General features: G+C 34.5%; 3 protein-coding genes and 1 long non-coding RNA gene across 5 annotated transcripts; 1 reads left to right on the top strand and 3 right to left on the bottom strand.

The window, feature by feature from the left end:
* The first annotated feature begins 399 nt into the window (after positions 1 to 399).
* LOC120194865 (WUSCHEL-related homeobox 9-like) lies at positions 400 to 1,932 on the top strand. Its single transcript, XM_039197042.1, has 3 exons — positions 400 to 529; positions 755 to 1,489; positions 1,687 to 1,932. Exons 1-3 carry the CDS (start codon positions 400 to 402, stop codon positions 1,929 to 1,931), a joined length of 1,110 nt encoding a protein of 369 aa, XP_039052973.1. The 3' UTR covers position 1,932.
* A 2,846-nt stretch (positions 1,933 to 4,778) lies between these two features.
* On the bottom strand, positions 4,779 to 8,269 carry LOC120194864 (transcription factor VOZ1-like). Its single transcript, XM_039197041.1, has 5 exons — positions 8,250 to 8,269; positions 7,555 to 7,847; positions 7,187 to 7,336; positions 5,890 to 6,385; positions 4,779 to 5,757 (listed from the first exon to the last, which is right to left on the bottom strand). The coding sequence occupies exons 2-5, from the start codon at positions 7,780 to 7,782 to the stop codon at positions 5,204 to 5,206; spliced, it is 1,428 nt and encodes a 475-aa protein (XP_039052972.1). The 5' UTR covers positions 7,783 to 7,847; positions 8,250 to 8,269; the 3' UTR covers positions 4,779 to 5,203.
* Positions 8,270 to 9,756: 1,487 nt separating this feature from the next.
* LOC120194866 (OPA3-like protein) lies at positions 9,757 to 12,257 on the bottom strand. 2 transcript variants are annotated; one of them, XM_039197044.1, is made up of 4 exons: positions 12,095 to 12,252; positions 11,258 to 11,393; positions 10,453 to 10,538; positions 9,757 to 10,044 (listed from the first exon to the last, which is right to left on the bottom strand). In XM_039197044.1, the coding sequence occupies exons 1-4, from the start codon at positions 12,221 to 12,223 to the stop codon at positions 9,886 to 9,888; spliced, it is 510 nt and encodes a 169-aa protein (XP_039052975.1). In that variant the 5' UTR covers positions 12,224 to 12,252; the 3' UTR covers positions 9,757 to 9,885. The 2 variants fall into 2 exon arrangements, with proteins under 2 accessions (XP_039052975.1, XP_039052974.1); XM_039197043.1 differs by lacking the exons at positions 9,757 to 10,044; positions 10,453 to 10,538 and adding an exon at positions 10,782 to 11,175 and having other exon boundaries at positions 11,259 to 11,393; positions 12,095 to 12,257.
* Positions 12,258 to 14,344: 2,087 nt separating this feature from the next.
* On the bottom strand, positions 14,345 to 15,683 carry LOC120194853. Its single transcript, XR_005523010.1, has 3 exons — positions 15,628 to 15,683; positions 15,430 to 15,523; positions 14,345 to 15,270 (listed from the first exon to the last, which is right to left on the bottom strand). It is a non-coding gene; the product is annotated as an uncharacterized LOC120194853 (long non-coding RNA).
* Between the last annotated feature and the right edge of the window lie 5,168 nt (positions 15,684 to 20,851).

Genomic DNA, 20,851 nt, shown 5'->3' with positions numbered 1-20,851 from the left:
TAAGGATGGGTATGGGAGGAGTACTTTAAATCTTCCCCTTTTCATTTATTTTGATTTCCTTTCTTGTTTATCTTATTCAAGGGGACTCCTGTTGTGGGTTTTGCCAGTTACGTGGTTTAATTTATCAAGAAAGAAAATCTATTATATGTTTTTATTTATTTTCTTTGGGAGATGGGAATATGGCTCATGTCTGTTTATTTAATTCAGAAAAAATATCACAGGGAGTAGGTGAGGAGGCCTATAAGAAGAGATGTTAAATACGTTGCCCTAGTGCAAAGCAGTTCCAAAAACTAGAACAAAAAAAGGGAAATTGTGTTGTTTTTCTTTTTTTCTCTTTTGGGATACTTTGGATTAGATATCTTACTTAGATTTTGTCCATTATCACCAGCATCGATCATCATGTCTTCATCAAACAGACACTGGCCTAGCATGTTCAAATCCAAGCCCTGCGATACTCACCACCAATGGCAGCATGACATCAACTCGTCTCTCATGTCAACTGGTTGCCAAAATGCCCCTTACACCTCTGGTAAGTGAGAAGCTTAATCTGTGTCTTCCCATTCTTGAACAATTCTACGTAAGTCATCATGGATTTGTCTTTACCTACATAAATAAATCGTCGGTTATTTCATTAATTTGCTTCTTTAAAACTGATGTTCATAATTTTATGTTGACGTGACCCTAGTTAGGGAAAATATGTTGTTTGAATTTGACAAGATGCTAATGTGGTCTGCAATAGTTGCAGGGTGTGAAGAGCGTAGTCCGGAGCCTAAACCGAGATGGAACCCGAAGCCTGAACAAATTCGCATACTGGAAGCCATATTCAACTCCGGGATGGTTAACCCACCTAGGGATGAGATAAGGAAAATCAGAGCTCAACTGCAAGAGTTCGGCCAAGTAGGGGATGCCAATGTCTTTTACTGGTTCCAGAACAGAAAATCAAGAAGCAAACACAAGATGCGCAATCTCCAAAACTCTAAACAGCAGTCCCAACAAAACCAACAAACCCCTTCCATCACAGCACCGTCGTCTTCATCTTCCTCATCCGAGAAATCTTCACCCAAAGGAGCTAACTGCAGTACTCTCTCTTTGAGTTCTACAAATGTCATCGATATTTCCAACTCTCCAACTGCTTCTGTGAACCAGTCCTACTTTCATCAGCCTCAGAACGACTTCTTCAACGAACCTTTCTTCTTTCCAATGCAACATGCTACTGCCGGAGCCGGGTTTACACAAGCGTTTGGCTTCTCAGAGGTAACCAGTGTGATTCAGGTCCCTGATCAGCCAGTTGGACCCTGTACAAGTCTGTTGTTGAGTGAGATATTAAGCCATGGGGATTCAAGGAAAGAACAAGAGGAAAGAATGAATATGCAGCTCCAGCTTAGTTACAGTGCTGTGACAACTGCTCCTAGTACTCACTCTATTTCTCCTCACACTGCTTCCTCCAGTGCTACAATTACTGTTCCATCTAATATTCAACACATTCATGGTAATTTATTTTTCCTTCTTTCACAGTTGAGGATATTAATATAAGGGTGTATCTTTGTTAGTAGAAAAGGGAAGAGGATAAAGATGTTGTTTAGGACCGGGATTTGGCATAATTTGTCTACGGACGAACGTATGCATGGCTTGTTTCTCTGTGGAAATTGACTAGTGGTTTGGTGTTATATGTTGAGTTATTGGCAGGTGTTGGGGAATCGGCCGCAGTGGAGCCTGGCAATCTGGGTAGATCGACGGTGTTTATCAATGATGTTGCGTTTGAGGTAACAGTGGGTCCCTTCAACGTGAGGGAGGCTTTTGGTGATGATGCAATCTTGATCAACTCCTCTGGTCAACCTGTTCTCACCAACGAGTGGGGCTTAACCCTTCAGTCCCTTCAAAATGGTGGATTTTACTATCTGGTTCGCTCATTAACCCCCTTCTCCATCTAAGGAAGGTGACCGTCAAAACCCTTAAGCAGTTAAGTTTTGTTGTACTGCATATGGGTAGAAAATTTATAATCATCTTCTGCAATGGGGTGTAAGTAACGTATAATATATATGTATATATTCACTTTTTTTATGTTGGATAATGTGCATGAAAGCTCGTTTCTTCATATAAGAGATCAGATTCACTAGGGATTTTTTTCTCGTGTAAAAGCTGGAAGCATTTGCTTACCAACTGAGCTCGTTGATTAGTGTGTTGTTTTCTTGAATTGCAGGTTTAGAGATGGGGAAATGGAAGCTTTGGTCTTGCTCTGATCCCACCATCATTTCTCTCTCAAGTCTAATCTCAAGGTTGAATTTAGGTTTAGCTAGTTCTTGGGGCTCTCTCTCTTTATATGTAATATGAAAACTTTCTGGGCCGATGTATTATCTATTATCTTGTTAAGCAATGTGCATGAATTATATGCTATTTTACTTTTTACGTTCACGAAATAAGCATATAAGTTGCAAATTAGACCTACTTTTAACTTATTTTACGTTTTACTTTGCATATCTTCTTCCGGAAGTAGAGTTAAACATAAAACTCATTTTTTTCATATATATATATATATATATATATATATATATATACTTTACACTCGGAAATACCCACCCCTTTTAAAGGCTGATAACTGCTCCTGTATTTAGGGTTTAGAGAATCATTTTAACTAAAATGAGAGGATTTATTTTGTTTAATTGTCTAAAACACCCTTTTCCAAAATTCCATTAAATCCCGTATGAAATTAATTATTTTTATTTTAAATTTTTAAATTAAAAATGAGTTTATAATATTATTTATGTTATAATTGACATTATATATCAAAATATTCTTTCTTTTTTGATTAAAGAGTACGACTATATATATCCGAAATCTAATATAATTGTACAACGTGGGGATATGAAACTATTGATATGAAGCTCATAATTGTTTTTCTTGGAATTATGTATCTCATCTCTATGCAATTAAATTTGGTACCTACCAAATCAAGAATACACAGGGTGAATAATTATCTTCTCGATGGCCATGAACAAATTTGAAAGCCGCTTTAATTTCCTTAATTGCTACACCATTCAGCAAGCCAGAAAACTATTGAGATTTGAGACCCTAAAATACATGAGGCACAACCTTTGTCAATGGCGGGCAGCTGTACTTCATGCATGCAAGACTCGGTTCAAAAACCTTAAATGTTTAATATTATTTAGATTTTTTATGTAAATGTTGTTGAGAGTTTAAATGATTAATTACTGACCAGGGTTTCAAAAAATGATCCGCGACCGCGATTTCGTCCGCGATATAGCGGCGCCGTTGTTCGAGTTACCCGCGACAGCCGCAATAGCTCCCGCGACGGGCTCTATCACGATAAATTCGAAATAACCGAAAACGCGACCGCGATTTGAAACCCTGTTACTACCAACCAGGGCAGGGGCCATGGAGTTTTAATTGATGAGGGTAGTTTACACATTATACGATATGGTTATTGTGAGCCCTCCTTTGAGTCTTTGAAAAGAGATGTTGTAAAGAGACAAATGAAATAACTGAGAGACAGGATCATGATAAATAATGAACATCTGCGTGTGTCTTGTAGGCTTCTAAATTTGTCTGTATACCAAAATTTTTGGATTCAGAAATAGGGTTTTACTTGGGATTCATCCAAATACCAAACAACCTATTCAAAGCCCATCTGTTATGTAAGCGTCGAACAAGGTGGTGTTTGTTTCAACTTTTAAAACTCATTGCATCACGGGAATCTTTAAGACTGAAATGAAAACCCTCACTGAAACCCCCAAAAAAAAAAGTGTCTGGTCTAAACATTTCGATGTTGTGTTTTCGTGCTGCAACAAATGAGCTAAGGCTATGAACCTGGCGAGTGAGGGTTAGGAGGAGGAGAGAGTGAGTTTTGGTGTTGAGTGGTGCAGAACAGATATTTGACGTGCACTTTGGTGAGAACAGTTTTAGCCCCAAGCACCTTGGATTTGACAAAGCAAGTGTTGGGATGTTTCAGAAAAAAGAAAAAGAATCATTTCGCTAGCTATTTATAGTTCCCACTTGCGTCACAATTTGCATGAACCATCAGCGATGGTAATCATGACCGAGAGTGTGATGACAACTCCTTCAAACCCCCAAAATTCAAACTTGGAATAATTTCCGAAGTAGATGGAGAAAGAAGCAATGGCGGTTGCAAGGTCAAACACTTGTGTGTTTAGCTCGGAGGAAAAAAAGTTCATAACAGGACACGTGGCCTAACAAGAGTGATGGGATTAATCAATACTTGGGGATTGGTGGATCAAACAGTAGGTTTGATTGGATGGTTGTGGTGTTGTACTGCAAAGTGCAAACAAAACATAGATTGGTAGGCTGCTGCAAAGCTAGAAAGGTAGGCTCTCACAATCTGCCATGAAAAGAACGTATATGTGACAACATGCATATATTTCTGCTTCCACCACAAGACAAAGATTACATTTGCATTTTTCTTCAAAAGATTTTGGTTAACTGTGATTTAAAGGCGGTTGTACATTGTTTCATTGACCAAAAATGCGTTGATCAATAATTCAATATTTCAAGTTGCATCGAAAAGAAAGAACAAAATAATACATCTTAATAGCTCGACAGCATGACTTGTCAAAGTGTACTTACGATGAGGTATTATCTAGTTTTAAGATGATAACGTACAATGATGAAAGCTTTTGTATTTGATGTCCATTATAAATCCTACTCGCTCGAGCTGCATAACTATGAACAATAAATCGTCGATGAATCTCTCTATTTTTGTATTTCACCCCACCACAAGAAATCAGTCTAAAATCCAGTATGAGGAAGCTAAATCCAAAATCATTTACTAGTTCTGCAAGCATTGACCAAGCTATAATGACTCGAGAATTGTACACCATTCATATATACTCAACTACAGATTGAGATTATCTTTCATGAGCAGATTAAAGACTTAACATTCAAGTGTTGGAACCCTAGAAATATAATTCGCTTAAAGGTTTTCACATGGTCTGAAGAAAAACAGCCATTTCTCTTGCTTCTCACCATCTTCCAGAAGTTAGATCGAGGCATCAACCTCTAAACTACAAACACTTCAGTAAGTAAAATAACTGTACAAATTTATGGCCACCAAAAATATGAGCTAGAGCTGGTTTTCTGGTAATTTATAGCCACCACTCTGGCTGTGTTAAAATATAACAAAACTAGATGAATGGGTGTAGCTATTGCAGCCTTTACCCCTTTTCTTCGACTATGTTAGATAATAACCACTTAAATCGTCAACAAGATAGTCATACTCCAATCCATACCCGTAATCAAACTTCTCGCCTGTTGGTGCCACCACATTTTGAGTAGAATAAGGATTTCCGACACTAACCTTTGCACTAATTTTAGCCCTTCCTTTGACAAAGCGTTTGTTATCAGTTGGGAACTCTGCAGTGAGCCTTCCCATCTGCTTCTGCAGATCAGCAACAGTATCATTTGCTGATTTCCCTTTTGCATTTTTCTTACCCTCAACAAGCTTCAATTCCAACCTATACAAGGCACAAGCATCACACTTGTTGATTTCATATTCGTAAAGGTGCCACTCAAAATGTTTTAGTGGCTGTGGATCCATGTAGTATGATCTCTTCAGTCCTCCAAATTCATTCATAACTTGCTTCCTTGACTCATGCCAGCCACGCCCACTGTAATCCGGCAAAGACCTCTGCTTTCTGTTCCCGCTTTCAAATGCTCTTTGAGGCTTATCAAAAAAGAGCCACTCCCTAATTGATTCACCCTCGAGAACTGAAAGATCAAAGAGCTCTGTAATCACAGGAGAAAAATAGTTAATGTCAAAAACAAAAAAGGATATCATATCTGATTAGAGAATATAGTCTGCTACAACTCATAAAAGTTGCCACCAGAAACAAGTAAAGCAATATTGATAAGCCATACCAGGAGCACTCCATGGAGACTTTGCAGTTGCAGCTCCTTCACATTCCGGTATACCCACATCTTTTCCTTGAACCTTGGCACTGAGAGCAGCAAAGAGCAGTCCATCCTTGAGGCCTATGCCGCCGGGTCGCAGAACCGGTCCCATTCCAGTTGGTCCTTCATTCATTGCTAAGCTAGCATGAAAGCTACTACAGTAGTCTTGACACCAATACAACCCTTGAGCAGGCCTTGGACAATCCCAAAGTGCACACTTTGGACCTAAGAATGCAGATGGTGGCAGGCATATACTTGGCAGATAGCCAGAAGTATGTAGCATGGCATCCTCCCCAGTGAAACCCGTAGCGTTGTAACCTGTGTAGAAGTGTTCAAAATCCTGATGCAAATCAAACTGAGGGTATTCCAATTGAGTAGCCTCTTTCAAGTTGTTAATTAGAATGGCACGGACTCCTGAAGGTGAATATTTGCAATGATCAACTAAATGATTCACTCCATAACCCTGTAAGAACATGTCAATTACAAAACTTGCCAGTGAATGCGTTTTCAACTTTAATGGAAGCTGTTAATCACAAAACATTCATGAAGTATAGTCGGAGAAGAACCAAAGTATGCTCTACAGAAATATAACTTTGATGCAAAAGTGCGAACAAAATATGGTATATTAAGCTCTAGTAAGCTCAAATAAAGATCCAGGTACAAAAGCATGCATGATGATGAAGACGAGGGAGGTTAGCAATTATTGGTGCTGAGAAGGGATATCTTAGAATGAAGTTCACTAGCTGTGCCAGTCCTACTCATTAAGTGTGCAACAAATGGAAAATATTTGATGCCCTGGCCGGTTCCAAAAATATCATATATTCTCCCATATTTATCACAGAAACACCCAGTTAGTTACTAGAGAAACCAATAACATTATATCCTGGTCTAAGGCAACCAAATCCTGTTTACCAACCTAGAAGAGAATTGCAAGCATATTGTGGTAGCCTTCTACTCTATAACACCAGGAAAGAAACAAATTAAAAAGTCATCAAGAAACATGATTTTTCTTCATTTCACTACTTCAAAACATTCTAGAAACTGAAAAAAATCATGACCATACTATATAAACATGTACAGCTCCCAGTCCCGTATTTAAATAATAATGAAACCAAATGCTTCAAACAAAAAAGAAATCACATCGCTTAAGATGGACAACTTAACTTGATGCTCATGTTGACCCAAGCTTATTGAATAAACATGTTATCCCTCCAACAATCATGCAAATTCCAAACAAAAAAGCCCAAGGATAAAGCGAAACTACCTCTTGAAAAGCAGCAGTTTCTCCTACTTGCAGGTTTTTATCATTAGGCTCAGGCTTTGGAACAGCTAGTACACTAGTTGCATCGTCTTCCTCCTCACAAAGCTGCAGCAGCCGACAAATGTCTGATGAAAATGAACCAAGACTACCTCCCTGTAATTCACATGAAGATTGCAATTCTCATCACAACACCTTAGATAGTATTTTCCACCTCTTAAGATCAAAACTCATAAGCATTTATCTTGCACACAATCTGTTACTGCCAGATCACTTCAAACAACATACAACCTACTGAAATGCACTGCACAAATTCACAAGGATTTTTAAAATATACATGAGATTCAAATGAAAATTAGATGTGCAGTGCTAACTTGTTGCAATGAAGATGCAGAAGAAGGTTCGTTGAGCTCAGCTTTCCATTCGTGGAGCATCTGATGGACTTGCTCCTCAAGGACAGCAACATCGATGCTGCGGCTCTCCTTCCTGGCAAACCGCAGATCCAAGAAAATTGCCTGCAGGTCATCCACCCGGTGTTTTGCTCTGTCCTTGAAGAGTTTGTGAGATGCAGACTTGCAGTTGATTTTTGAACCTTTCCCCATTAAAATAAAGAGCCCTCAACAACTCACACCAAGACTCTACAATCCAATTGTCACTATTCTTGTTCCTGAAATTTATATTTAAATTTTGGTTTACAACTAACAATAGTGGGAAAAAGAAAATCCCCATTTGCAATCAAAGCAACTGATATTCTAATGGTTGTATAACTTTATAAAAAAATGAAATCAAGCTAGAAAAAGATTACAAAAACAATGATAAATAAATTTACATCATATCCAGATAAATTGAAGTCGTATAAACACATAAAGATTAGAATTTTTCTTTATATATATAAAAACTGAATTATATCTAAAAAGAAAGGCAACCCAGTTTTCCAAATACCATAAAACTGAGATTAAACGAAGACAGCATCAGGTCAAAGGCAAATTATAGAATCAAATGAGATGTAAATAGTTATATTAGAAAGCTAACCAGAGAGAGAGTGATCAAAGACACAGAAGTTCCTTACTTTCTATGGAGCAGGCGCTGAGACAAATAAGTGGGGGCCGGGAAATGGCAAAAAAAAACTAGAAAAGTATTTCATTCGATGAAAATAAAAAAAAAAAACTAAAAGAACATATGCTCCACTCCTTAATCACAAGGAGAAAAATAAAGATTTAATTATTTGATAATAAATTTTTAAATATTCTATTATCATTAATATTTAAATTTAAATTTTTAAAATATAATAATTATTCTTTTAATCATAAAACATCCATTCATTTATGATAACACGTATGAGTACAGATTGGATTGAGTCAAATTAAAAATTTTCAAATTAGTTTTATGTTATATTCAAACTTTATTTCATTTTTAATTAAATTTAGAAAATTTCTTTATAATTATCTATAATATTATGGTACAAAATAGTCTGATTCAAACGATTTTCTTTAATCATATAAATTTTACATATATGTTTTTTAATTTTATTTACGTATAAATAAAATTTATAATATTATTTAATAAATTAAATAACATATAAATTATAAAATATGCTTTTAAATTTATGCATCAAATTACGATTTAGATCTAAATTTATGATAATTATCCCTTTAGGGGAAAACCCTAAACTTTGTGGTTAAATACATTTATCAGAATTAATTTAAATAATTTTGAATTTAGATTTAATTTTAAAAAAAAACCTTTGGTATAGATTCTCATCGTTAAAAAATAGTATTTATTTTCTGACCTGAAGAAATAAAAAAGGGTGATCCCTTTTGTAAGAAAGGCATAAAGAGAAGTCCTCACCACCACCAGATTCCTTTTATCTTAGCTGCTAAGATGAAAGATGTCCCCTCTCCTCTCTCACATTTATTGGATCCTTTAAACATAGCAGTGTTCAAGAAGAGACGACTCGCCCTTGAAGATAAGCACGAAACTAAGTTAAAGTTGTAGCATAATAACCCATCCAACTTCAATCACTCATCTAAACGCTTCCTAATACACCATGAAATTCTCCATTTTACTCGAGACAAAGACTGGCTTCTTTTCCACCCAAAGAAGTGGGTCTACAAATTTTCCACCTCACAAGGTTCAGTACAAAAGAACGCCACAACCACCAATAAAGCTTCAAACTTCAAAGGATAGGCCTCCTCAAAATTCCAATGCCTGAAGTACCCAATGCTCGTCAGCCAAGTTCTAAGGCACAAATGTATGCATGTGCTCGTTGTGTGGGTGCCAAAGAGTTCTAGAAAGGGCAAATTTGTTCTGATGATAAGTTCACACTGCTGGCAGAGCAGTTTTTCAGTACAATGGTAGCAAAGCTGATAAACATTTATGTTCATAAAGGTATATTAGAATGATGCAACTCTTAAAAACTAGCAGCCCAAGCCATGCCATACCACCAGACATCCTTGAATAAACTCATAAAAGCATTATTGACACACACTCTATATTTATACTTGTTATTGTCAGTAATGTTTAAAACAATGATTTTAGTTGTATAATCCTTTCAATGAACAATTGAAACCGAATACAGTCCAAAAAGATGGCTCAATGTTCAAAAGAATGATTCCTTTATTGAGGGGTTGATCAGAAACCTGTATAATAGATGAGAATGGAATCAAAAAAAATAATACTCAACTTATTTCCCAAGCCCGTTTACATCAAGATGGTTTTGCCAAGTTTTCCCCCTCCATATTAGCATGTTTCAATTTGAAAATACCAGCGAGTCCCTGTCGCTTAGCAAGCTGCTCCACTTCTTCAAGTTTATGTCTAAGAAGTTCCACTTGTGTAGCTAAGTCCTCGTTTCTTTTCTTCATTGCCTGAAAAAAGAATGAACAGGGCTTGTGCATTAGAGGAAATAGAACAGGAGTAGGAATTGCAAAATATTCAATCACCGTGCTTCTTTCAAGCATAAAGAAACCTTTCAATATCTCCATGCAAAAACAAGTCAGATTAAACCTGTGTTGTTCGGACTCGGGTGAGAGTGTCGGATGTAGGTACATATATAACACAGGTATGTTCAAGTTCTTTTAGAACCTTTTCTGTGAATTTGTAGGATAATTTTCTGAGAGTGCGTTAGACAAGGGACATGGATGTCAGACACAGGTATTGCAAGAAAAATGAAGAGTTAAAGTAACAGAGGATTAAACACCGTCTTGGTTAGCATCATGTTAAAATCACCTAGAGAAATAAGCTACAACAAACAAAGGAGATTGTTCAATGAATACCTCCAACTCTTCTCGGCGTGCTTCCTCCTTTTTGGCTTCCGATCTAGAACTTCTTTGAACCTCAAAGATCAAGATAGCTCCTGCAAACCTATATACAAACTCCAGCATGTACAAAATCATAAACCTTCACGAGAAGTATATGTTCAACAAAGAGCAAGTACATAAAGAGCAAGTATGGTAAGTTTTGGGATTTCATGCAAATACCAGCACTTCATAACCACATTAAGTGCACGAGTAAATCATGTATGAAGAAGCAAAAATACCAGCTAAATGGGCAAAAATCTTTCACGATTACCAAGATCCGCTACTTGCTAAACCTCATACAATCATACAATCATACATATTCTACTCGAATAGAACCAGTGATATATCTAGAATCTAGTTAGATTGTAGTTCACTAGCGATGCTAAATATTTAAATGCGATGTAACTCGTGTGATTGATTATTGCGTTCAAAAGACTATTCTGACAAAGAAGTAAGATCTCTACACCCGGTGCAGAGCAAAAGAAAAAGCAATCTACCAGGTGGGCATATGTCTAATACAAGGTATTGGCAGGTAGTACTATATGATACAAAGAAATAGCAACATACGTGCCAACATATATAACTATAAACACAGACGCGTGTGTGTGTGATTTTAGCATGTTTGCAGCTTGATTCATTTTCTTTATTTGGAAGGAGATGACAAAAAGCTTTCGGTGACAACATCGTCCAATTACTAATCTACATTCAGCAACAAAAATGAGAGTAATTTTGAATACTTCTAGAAACATTAATAAGAAGAACAGCTGGGGAACGACTAATACCGTGAAGACAAAAAGTTCCCCAATAAGATCTACAGCAGCCTGAACAGCTTTCTCCTCATCCAAGGGGCGTATCTCAACATCCGTTGCATGACTGTAAATGCGTCTTTGCATTCTAGTTGTGATTCTATGGTTTGCCTGTTTCCATACATTGGCACTGGGATTAAAGATTAAACTTATAGAAATCAATAAATTTACAACAGAAACGTACCATAATTGTACTATACTGCAATCTAGATAAACAAGTTGTGAGAAGTTAGCCCATATAAGAAATATAACCTCATAGCTTAGTTTAAATACAAGTGTCCAACAATAAAGGGAGAAGAAATTATAAAAAGTATGGGGATAAAATAAATGAAAGGAACAAGAGACAGATAACATCATTTGAATCAAATGTATCAACGTTATGGAAACGCATATTTGAACTTTGGCAGTAAGAATTTAGAAATACAGCAATACAGATTGCTAGTGATTCAATTTGCTAAAAGGGGTTAACAATCTAATGGCAATAAATAATTGATTCCATCCTTAAACCTAATGGATCAAGTTAGATAACAGTTCTGGCTAAATATCGTAAATCAAGTTCTTAATGGAACACGGAAGAAATATTAAGACCAAGAATGTGTAGATTATTTTGCAGAATCAGATTTTACAGAAATGTAATGCTAGTACTAATAAGCTCGATGTATTATAACATTTCACAGCCAAATCCCACGCTCACAGGAATCTATCTCGAGAGCAAACAAGAAAGAGAAATGCTTTGGAAAAGCAAGCCTTTCCTATCTTTAGCCTCCCAAATCAAACTGAAAAGAATAACGACATGCTAGTAATTTTTGTACCTGAGCAATGCTAACGATGAACTGGCGGAACTTGGGGGCATACGCAGCCTGTCGCTTGAGCCGAGAAGCCACCGATTTACTCAGTGTTTTTAAGGCCAAAGTTCCTAGCTTTAACAGTTGGAGTGACATCGATTATGATATGGTTTTCTTTTTCTTTTCGATCAACAATCAGATAAAAGGGACGGCAAAAAAACTTTAGCGAGAACGAAATGAGAAAACGGGGGATAGCTGCAGGGTTTGACTTTGTCATGGTCAAACTTTCTTTATAAATGAAGAAAATTTGACTTCCTTAAAAAAAATGACTCCCACTTAACTGGAATGCGGAGCATACATTTGCAGATGCTTAGGGCAACATGATTTGTTGGGTATTGGAATTTGGAACTCAAAGCCATTTTCTGGGTATTATATATCCTCTTTATCCAATACATTCCACTCTCTTCACCTCGTATGTCCGTACAAGTGATTCTTTAACAACCCCTCAACGTGAAAAGCTTTGGTCAATTTCACTCCTCAACGTTTTTATTTAATTAAAAAATTAAGACCTAACTTGTTCATAAATCAATTTAACCAAACATATTAAGTCTAAGCATCATTTTGTGTTTTAAGACACAACAATGTCTCGAAAGTTCAACCATCACATTAAACCTCAAAATTTATAAAAACCTACCATGATCTGTAAAAACCAACCACGATCTGTAAGACAATACAAATTGATACACACACACACACATGTTGTCATACACAGATTTTTAAATCTATAGAGATAAAGATGACAATGGATTGGATATTTGTATTTCTTGAATAATCTAAAACAGCAGCCCAGGTGGTAGTGACACCACTCAACAAGCAACCATTCCGTGACACCACTGCCCATCCCAATGCATGAAACATCCACGAAAACACCACATGACGCCAAAACCCTGCTTCAGGAGAGAAGTAGGATTCATCAAACAGCTTTGGGACATCCATCCTTTCTCCCGACAATCATGCAAAAAGGCATCATCAATAACTGAACAAGTAAAAGTTCTCAGACATTGCAAAACATTACTAACAGATGATGGTAATAGGTCTCAACGCATGTCCTATATTGCAAATTGGAAACCATTTCAACACTTCATACCACACCAACGGATTCCTCTATCTTCAGCAACTCCTGTGGTTATATCCAGACATCATATCGCCATCTCATGTATAAAAATCAGAAGTAGAAAAGAGAATGAAACATGAAGAATTTAAGTTGATATAGTGAATTTTCGTGCATGAACAGTGATTTTCTGGGCTTGAACGAAAATTCCAGATTACGCAGGGGGTACATATTCCCCCTAATGGAAAAATGGAATTTTGGTTCATTAAACAGGCTTATGTTATTAACATCATGTTTAAGGTTTAGGCTTCTGATAATTGTTTTGAAATGTTATATTTATGTAGATATTGAGCCTAAACAAGTTCCGGAATAATCAAAGGATTAGGATCAAATCAAAGCGAGGCTAAGGTGAGTGCAATTTAATTGTACTTATGTTATTGAATAAATATTGGCTTGCGATGAGCCAGTGGCAGAGTTATTGTGGTAAGAAATAATTCCTCCAATGTTATGGTATGTGATATATATATATATATATATATATATATATATATATATATATATATATGTGTGTGTGTGTGTGTGTGTGTGTGTGTGCTTACATAGGAACATGAGAAATAAAATAAGTTATGTGATAAGGATATAGAGAATGAAATGAATGACATGAAATGTGTGTATGCTTGATTATATTAGTGGATATGTTCTTGTAAGTGCTAAGTGGCTTATGTAAATAAATGAAAAGATGAGATAAAATAAGTAGTATTTACTGATAAGGTAAAAGGAGATTATATGAATAGATACTATTGATAGGGCACATAAAACTATATGTTTATCCTTTAATGTAATAAAGTGAAATAAGTCAAATGATATTGAAGTATGTAAATATAGTATATGTGATAAGTGATGTATGTAAATCATATGATAACAAGAGATGACAATGATTTACATGTCATATGAACACAAGAGAAGTGCTATAAGCTAAATGACATATGATTATGAAATCATATGAAAAGTGAAACGTGCATGTGAATATGTGAAATGATATAAATGATATTGCACATGTTATGTGATATGAGAGCTAAGTGAAAAAAACTGGAATAAATAGAATAATGAACAAAACTAGCATAAAAGCATAAACATTTGGTTTTCAGACTGCGGATAGGATCCTATTATATGCTACAATACCACATTAAGGAGAACAGCCTAAATAAAATCCAGTCGGTTTGTTGTGCTGCCTGTTTCAGTATCCAATTCATCTATTATTTTATCCTGAAACACCAAAGTATTAGAATATGAAATAGTGTATATATATCCTACACTGATATTGAACAGAACATATTAAATTAGTTACAGTTCCTTCATGAATAAGAATAAAAGAAAACAATCAGATAAACCAATGAGACTACAGCAGTAGACAGTCTCACTTGTACCAGAAGTTCCTCATGTATTGTAAGCTCAATATCTCCTACTCTCTCAACACTAGTGCTAATCTCATCCAACTCCCCATCTTTCTGCCTACAAGCATCAATTCATAAAACAATCAAAACTAGCAAAATTAGACAACAAAACATGATGGAAAAAAATGCAGGGAAGAGAAACTGGATGTCAAGATAACTCTATTTTATAAGCATCTGTCTATCTGATTCTGATTTGATAAAGTCATCGTTGTCTTCTGCAATATGCTGGTTGGACTGACCTGGTTCATGGGAACTTGGGAATTTCATTAATTCCCGGCACATCAAACTTGCTGTACTACCATTCTCTTTTCAAGCGACTACAGACTTCTTACATTTCCTACCTGATCTAACAAAGTAATCCTTAAAAGGGATCCATGACTTCAAGATTAAGAAGACAATGCCTCATTGTTTATAATAACAAGACAATGCCTGCAATACCCCAACCAGCAAATGAACATTACTGAACAAATCTCCAGATGATACCTGAGCACGGCAGTGGTGATGCATCTCCTCCAGTTTTCAAGTTCTCTATCATCGATGCCATACCAAGATTCAAGAAGGGTCTCTAGCTGCCACACTTATGGTTTTGTCCAATTCATCCACCTTTCTGTATGGTTTTGTCCAATTCATTCTCCTTTCTGTCAAGAAAAAGGTACATTTACATGCAGTTGCAAGTTGGATTAAATTGTTCAATTGACCCAACAAAGATAAAAGTAAAACCCATCAATCATCAGAACATTGGTTTTTCCTATCTCAAGGATCCGGTTCAATTAAGGAGGAAAGCTTAATTCCGATACCTGTCACTCCATGTTCTCACATTAACAAGTATATCTCTTGTGAGATGTACTTGTTCCTTTCCGGCTGATGAAAACTTGATTGCAACTTATCAATCTAAACCAACAAAAAGAAAACGTCAAAAACGTCATCTAATTGAAAATCCCAAAAAGCTTATTACTTTTCCTTTAACACAGTTAAAAAACACAGACCCAACTTACGGAATCTTGAGCCTCTTCTTTAACGATATAAAACGGATCTTGAGCTTTAGACATCTTGAAAGTAGTGGAAGTAATTATATCATGCAAACATGCAAAAAATCATTCTTTAGCAACAATGCAGGTTTAAGAGAACAAAAAAGAACAATAGCCTAAGATTTTTTTCATGGTTTCTTACCTCTGCCACCAATCTGAGGAAAGCCCAGTAGGGAAGGTCAGTTTTTTCCCCCCGACAGTTTTGAAGGATAACAACTACGAGGGAATAAAGGATTTAAGGGAGAACAAATAACCTACATGTCTTTTTTACGGGCTGATCGGTTTGACAAATGGAGGACCCCTTATCCAACCATTCACTATCGGGCCTAGCATTAAATGGTTAACTCGGCCTACATCCAATGAAATTTAAACTACACGAAATCAAATTAAGAATTAGGTTACACGTCACCAAAATTTTCGAAGGACTGAAACAACTTATCCAAAGCCCAAAGGTATAGGGTTAGTTAATCCGATTATTACTCGATAAATCTATTTAAATTGAATAAATAAAATTAATTTTATTAACAACAATTAAAATAATTAAATTGAATTAATTAAATTATATACTTTTTTTAGAATATGTTGAGAGGCTTTGAAGAAAATGTTGTTCTCTTTAGAATATACGCGCGTGTTATCGGTAAATAAGAAATATTTTAAATGGATATTATCTTATAATAATTATAGACTATTAAAAAATAATTTAATTATTTCACTTATCAGATCTTGGGCTCAGTTAGGCCCATGCTTATATCACCAGCCTCAAATCTGCCAAAACTTCGGATTGATGCTATAAAAATGTATAGCTTCAGAGACAGATGATACAGAGTTTACAGTCATCCCTCCAACGAATATTTATATCCATGGATAAAGTCAAGTCACGTGTGGGTTCTACTACAACGTGAAATTCGCAGACCACTTTGGGATTTATTACTAAAGGCATCTGGACAGACCGTTTTGGGCAAACTTAGTACGGCGTTCCCGGTCGTGTGTGATAACGGACCCTCACAGTCAGCCTGAAACCCACTTCAAATGTGGTTTTAAATATATTATTTTAAAGTGTATTTATATCAAAATTAAATACTATTTAAAATAAAGATAATGATTTCTATGAAAAAATTTATTATTTCAAATGTATTTATATCAAAAGTAGTAAAAATTATTCATTATCTAAGAATTTAAAGATAATAACGTTACCACCATTTTAATAAAAAAATATTATTATTTATAAAAAAAATTATTGTCTAATAATAATTTTTTTCCGAACCAAACATAAGAATATAATTCTAAAAAAATTATTACATATAATAATAATCTTTCCGCGAATCAAATGCCTCCTAAAAGAAAATATAAACCACAAGATAGATCATAAAATGATGATACTGTTGAAGCAGCGACACCTGTAGGGCGATGAAAGAGACAGAGCGTAGTCACAAAAGAACCATAGGGGCGCGTGCGAGGATGATTGACATGACAAAAGTACGATGAAAGGCTGAGACAAACGCAGAGGGAAAGGGAGCAGCAGCGACCCGCGTAAAAGTCGAGGGCTCTCTACTGCACAGAAAAAGAAAAAAGGACCAACTTTAGTCGTTTGGTCCCCTCCTTCCACTTCTGCTTATGAATCCTCTTTTCCTTCCTCTGCTTCAACACACTATCTCCATTTTCACGCGCCTCCCCCATCGACTTTGATTCCCCCTCGCAACTCCAAAACATAATTGTAGCACTTTGCCGTAATTTCAATATCACACACTTTCATTTGTATTCCTCCTTTAATCTGCTTTCTAATATTATTTAAAATAAATAAATGAAAAACTGATTTTAAAATATATATTTATAAAACACATTTTATAGTGGTGATGAATTATAAAATTTTAAAATGGAGTTTAGAAATTGTAATATTCTTTTGAACAAAATAAAATATAATATATTTTATTTTCTTACCCTTAGTATATTAAACTAAAATAATAGATATATACCTATAAAAATGACAAAAACACTGTTGAACGTAATTATTGTACAACTCCTTACACATATAAAAATGACATAAGCAAAGGTACAAAGATTGAAAAGAAAAAGCTAATGGTAATAGTAGTTTGTCGCAATAAGTTGAAGACAAGTGGTAATGGATTCGTCTAAAAAAAAGGAAAACAATAACGTGAGGGGGAGACTGCAGGGCTGAATCAATTATAACTGTCTTCCACCTTCACCTTCTGTGTTTGTCTTTTTCATGCGATGTGATGTTTATATATGATTTGCGCGAACTGCAAAGAGTTGCGTATGAATTAATCTTGGTAATGATTGTGATTATCACAAAGCAAGTTTTGTCTGTAATGCCATTTGTACGATTACATAATATTAGGATAAAGCACTTGAAAACATGATTTATGACACTTTTCTTTTTCTACTTTCTCGTCTATTATATATTATTACAGTTTCCCCACTATATATATGTGTGTGTAGGTGAAAATATGTAAGTTTATTGATCTTATTCTTAGTAAAAATAAATGCTGTATATTTGTAGGGCCAAGTTACTATTCATTTTTTGTCCGATCTCAACAAAGTGGAAGAACATTGGGTTGGATCGGTCTCAAAGTGAACTAATTGAGCAACTTTATTTTATGAGTATCCTCTTTGTTGTTTCAAATTGCAATTATTAATATTGGGAAAACCGACGGACAAGTGATTATTTCGATTTTCCTATGTCTTAGAATAATGTCCTTCACAAAATTCAGCAGATGCCATAAAAATGAACCAATTGTTATCTTCAAAGACCGGTCAAAAAGGCATCATTGTAACTTACAGGGTTGATTAAGATAAGACTATTTCTGATAACAATAATCATGGTTGGTTAAAATTATGATAACTCAAGCAGATGCAAACGGTGATTTTTTTAATTAATATAAAATAATTACAAGTGATAATATCTGTTTTAAAGATTCTTTTTATTTTTTTGACAAAACTGTTTTAAATATTTTTAATTATTTAATAACGAACATTCAAATAATATGTAGTTGCTACTTGTTAGTGGTTAGATCTAACATCTCTAAGAATGAACGATAATTAAAAATTATGATGTATGGATAAATTAATATTTAATAATTTTTTTAATCCCTCAAAATTTTAAAATCTTCATTTACAGTTAAATAAAAAGAATTATAATATTTTCAAATTGTTCCAATAAAATTTTAAAAATACCCAAGAGTGAATAAAAAGGAAAAAGTTCTTACCTCTGAAACTCCTGCCAATATTCATCGACAAAAGAAAAGTAGATTTGTTTAGAAAACTATGAATACGTTACCTTCTCACTTTAAAAAAAACTTAGACATACAAATACCCGAGTGTCTTTCTAAAAAGAAACCCCAAGAGTGAATGCGTGGGTAAATTTTTGAAAAAGTTTGATAGATTCTTTTAAGAATAAAATTTTCTCCAATAAAAAATAGTGAACAAGAAATGGAAAGAAATAAATATATTTATTATCCTAGCATTATTTTGTTATTTGTTTATTTTGAGAGAAGGATATCGCTTACAACATCAATAACAATCATAAATCGTGAATGACCCGTGTTAAATTTTTTTTATTCTTCTTCCGTTTCCAGGTTTGTCCTGATTAATTTAGATTGACTCATATCGCACATCTGACTTTGGTGATTTTCTGCATACACAAGAACTCGAACTTAAGACATTGCTTAAGTGATATCAAGTTGTTTACTACTTGAACCAACCTATTAATGAATTTATGCTTTAAATATTGGATTCTTATGTAATTCGTATATAATTATAAATAAAAATGAGAAGCTCCCTAGCCTCAAGACACATTAAAATGATGAAAATAACACATAGAATGCCATCGAAATTAGATAGTTTTGCCATTAATGCATCTTTCCCGATGACTACCTAACAGATACATCAAGGGGAAACAATGTCCTACAATTTTGACGAAAATAGCAACGCCTAACCAAGTCCATATTCTATGGTCGCAGGTGCAGCTCAAGGGTATAAATAATGTTTTATGCTTTTCCCAACAGGGTAACTGCCACGCATATCACTCTAAAAATACCCCGGAATATAAATTTAATAAAAAAATTATATAATATATTGATTTATATATATATATATATATATTCAGATAAAAATATAGATGTAAATAAATAGTGCCCTTAATATACTTACCATATAGGCGCCTTGTTTATCAAAAAGCAGTGTGGGATAGCCAGTCTAATAATGAGACAATCTTAGTGCGGTTGGTGGGACTGGCGCAAAAAAGATTAAAGTGAGGCGAAAGGGTAGTATCTAAAATTGTATGTTTTCCCCTACACTCGTGTATCGCGCGTTAATGCGCCTTCAATTTATTTATATTGACTTTCATGTAAATATAGTAATGTTTAATCGGTCGGTTTAGTAAGACAAAATATCAAATTTTTTACGTAAGATTAGAAGTTTGAATTTTCGTAATTGTGAATGAAGAAAACTTAGTTGGGAGGGTGACTCTTGCTTTTGCAGTATTCAATTTGAATTAATCAATCAATAAATAAGATACCGATGATTATAAAAAAAATACATAACAATAAAATGTTTGAAGAAACAGTAGCGTGTTAAAAATTTAGATAAGAATATATTATTAATAATTACTTAACTTTTATTAATAAAAAAATAGTTACTTTGAGGGGGTGTTTTGATCAGGAAAAAATTTATTAGTAATAATATTTCCCAGAATCACAATACTATGCTGGTTCAAAAGTATTCTCACTATGAGGTATTGAAACATTACTTATAGTGCTTTTTTTTATCTTGCATTCCCGAGAATCTCATTCCCTCTATTTTATTAGGTATTAGACAATTTTCTTCTTTTTGGAGAATAATGCCCCTGAGATAATATAATTATCTCAAAACTATAATGTCTTTTATATATAATTACACATGTATATTTATTTTTTTTATTTTTAATGATTTAGGAATTTTTTTAATACTTATTATAAAATAATATGATGCATATAAAATAAAAAATAAAATATAAATATAACAATTTTTTTATTTTAATTTGATTATTTTTTTAGATAAGTAAAATTTTATTATCCAAATAAGAGATCAGTACAAAAACATCCCAATCAAGGATCAAAGACAAGCTATTTACAACAAAAGAATGGTTAGCCTATACCCGAATTGGTACAAAGTTGCATATTAACATTATCAAGTC

The sequence above is a fragment of the Hibiscus syriacus genome, unplaced genomic scaffold (genome assembly GCF_006381635.1).
Source record: "Hibiscus syriacus cultivar Baekdansim isolate YM2019G1 unplaced genomic scaffold, ASM638163v2 tig00117002_pilon, whole genome shotgun sequence".
NCBI lineage: Eukaryota > Viridiplantae > Streptophyta > Magnoliopsida > Malvales > Malvaceae > Hibiscus > Hibiscus syriacus.
This window is presented reverse-complemented; position numbering and strand designations above follow the sequence as displayed.

Coding starts and splice junctions, on each gene's coding strand:
- LOC120194865 (XM_039197042.1), top strand. CDS start 400: ATGTCTTCATCAAACAGACACTGGCCTAGCATGTTCAAATCCAAGCCC. Junction 530..754: donor AAATGCCCCTTACACCTCTG/GTAAGTGAGAAG, acceptor CAGGGTGTGAAG/AGCGTAGTCCGGAGCCTAAA. Junction 1,490..1,686: donor TAATATTCAACACATTCATG/GTAATTTATTTT, acceptor AGTTATTGGCAG/GTGTTGGGGAATCGGCCGCA.
- LOC120194864 (XM_039197041.1), bottom strand. CDS start 7,782: ATGGGGAAAGGTTCAAAAATCAACTGCAAGTCTGCATCTCACAAACTC. Junction 7,337..7,554: donor CTGCATCTTCATTGCAACAA/GTTAGCACTGCA, acceptor TGTGAATTACAG/GGAGGTAGTCTTGGTTCATT. Junction 6,386..7,186: donor AAACTGCTGCTTTTCAAGAG/GTAGTTTCGCTT, acceptor ATGTTCTTACAG/GGTTATGGAGTGAATCATTT.
- LOC120194866 (XM_039197043.1), bottom strand. CDS start 12,223: ATGTCACTCCAACTGTTAAAGCTAGGAACTTTGGCCTTAAAAACACTG. Junction 11,394..12,094: donor TCATCGTTAGCATTGCTCAG/GTACAAAAATTA, acceptor GTATGGAAACAG/GCAAACCATAGAATCACAAC. Junction 11,176..11,258: donor GGGAACTTTTTGTCTTCACG/GTATTAGTCGTT, acceptor TGCTGAATGTAG/ATTAGTAATTGGACGATGTT.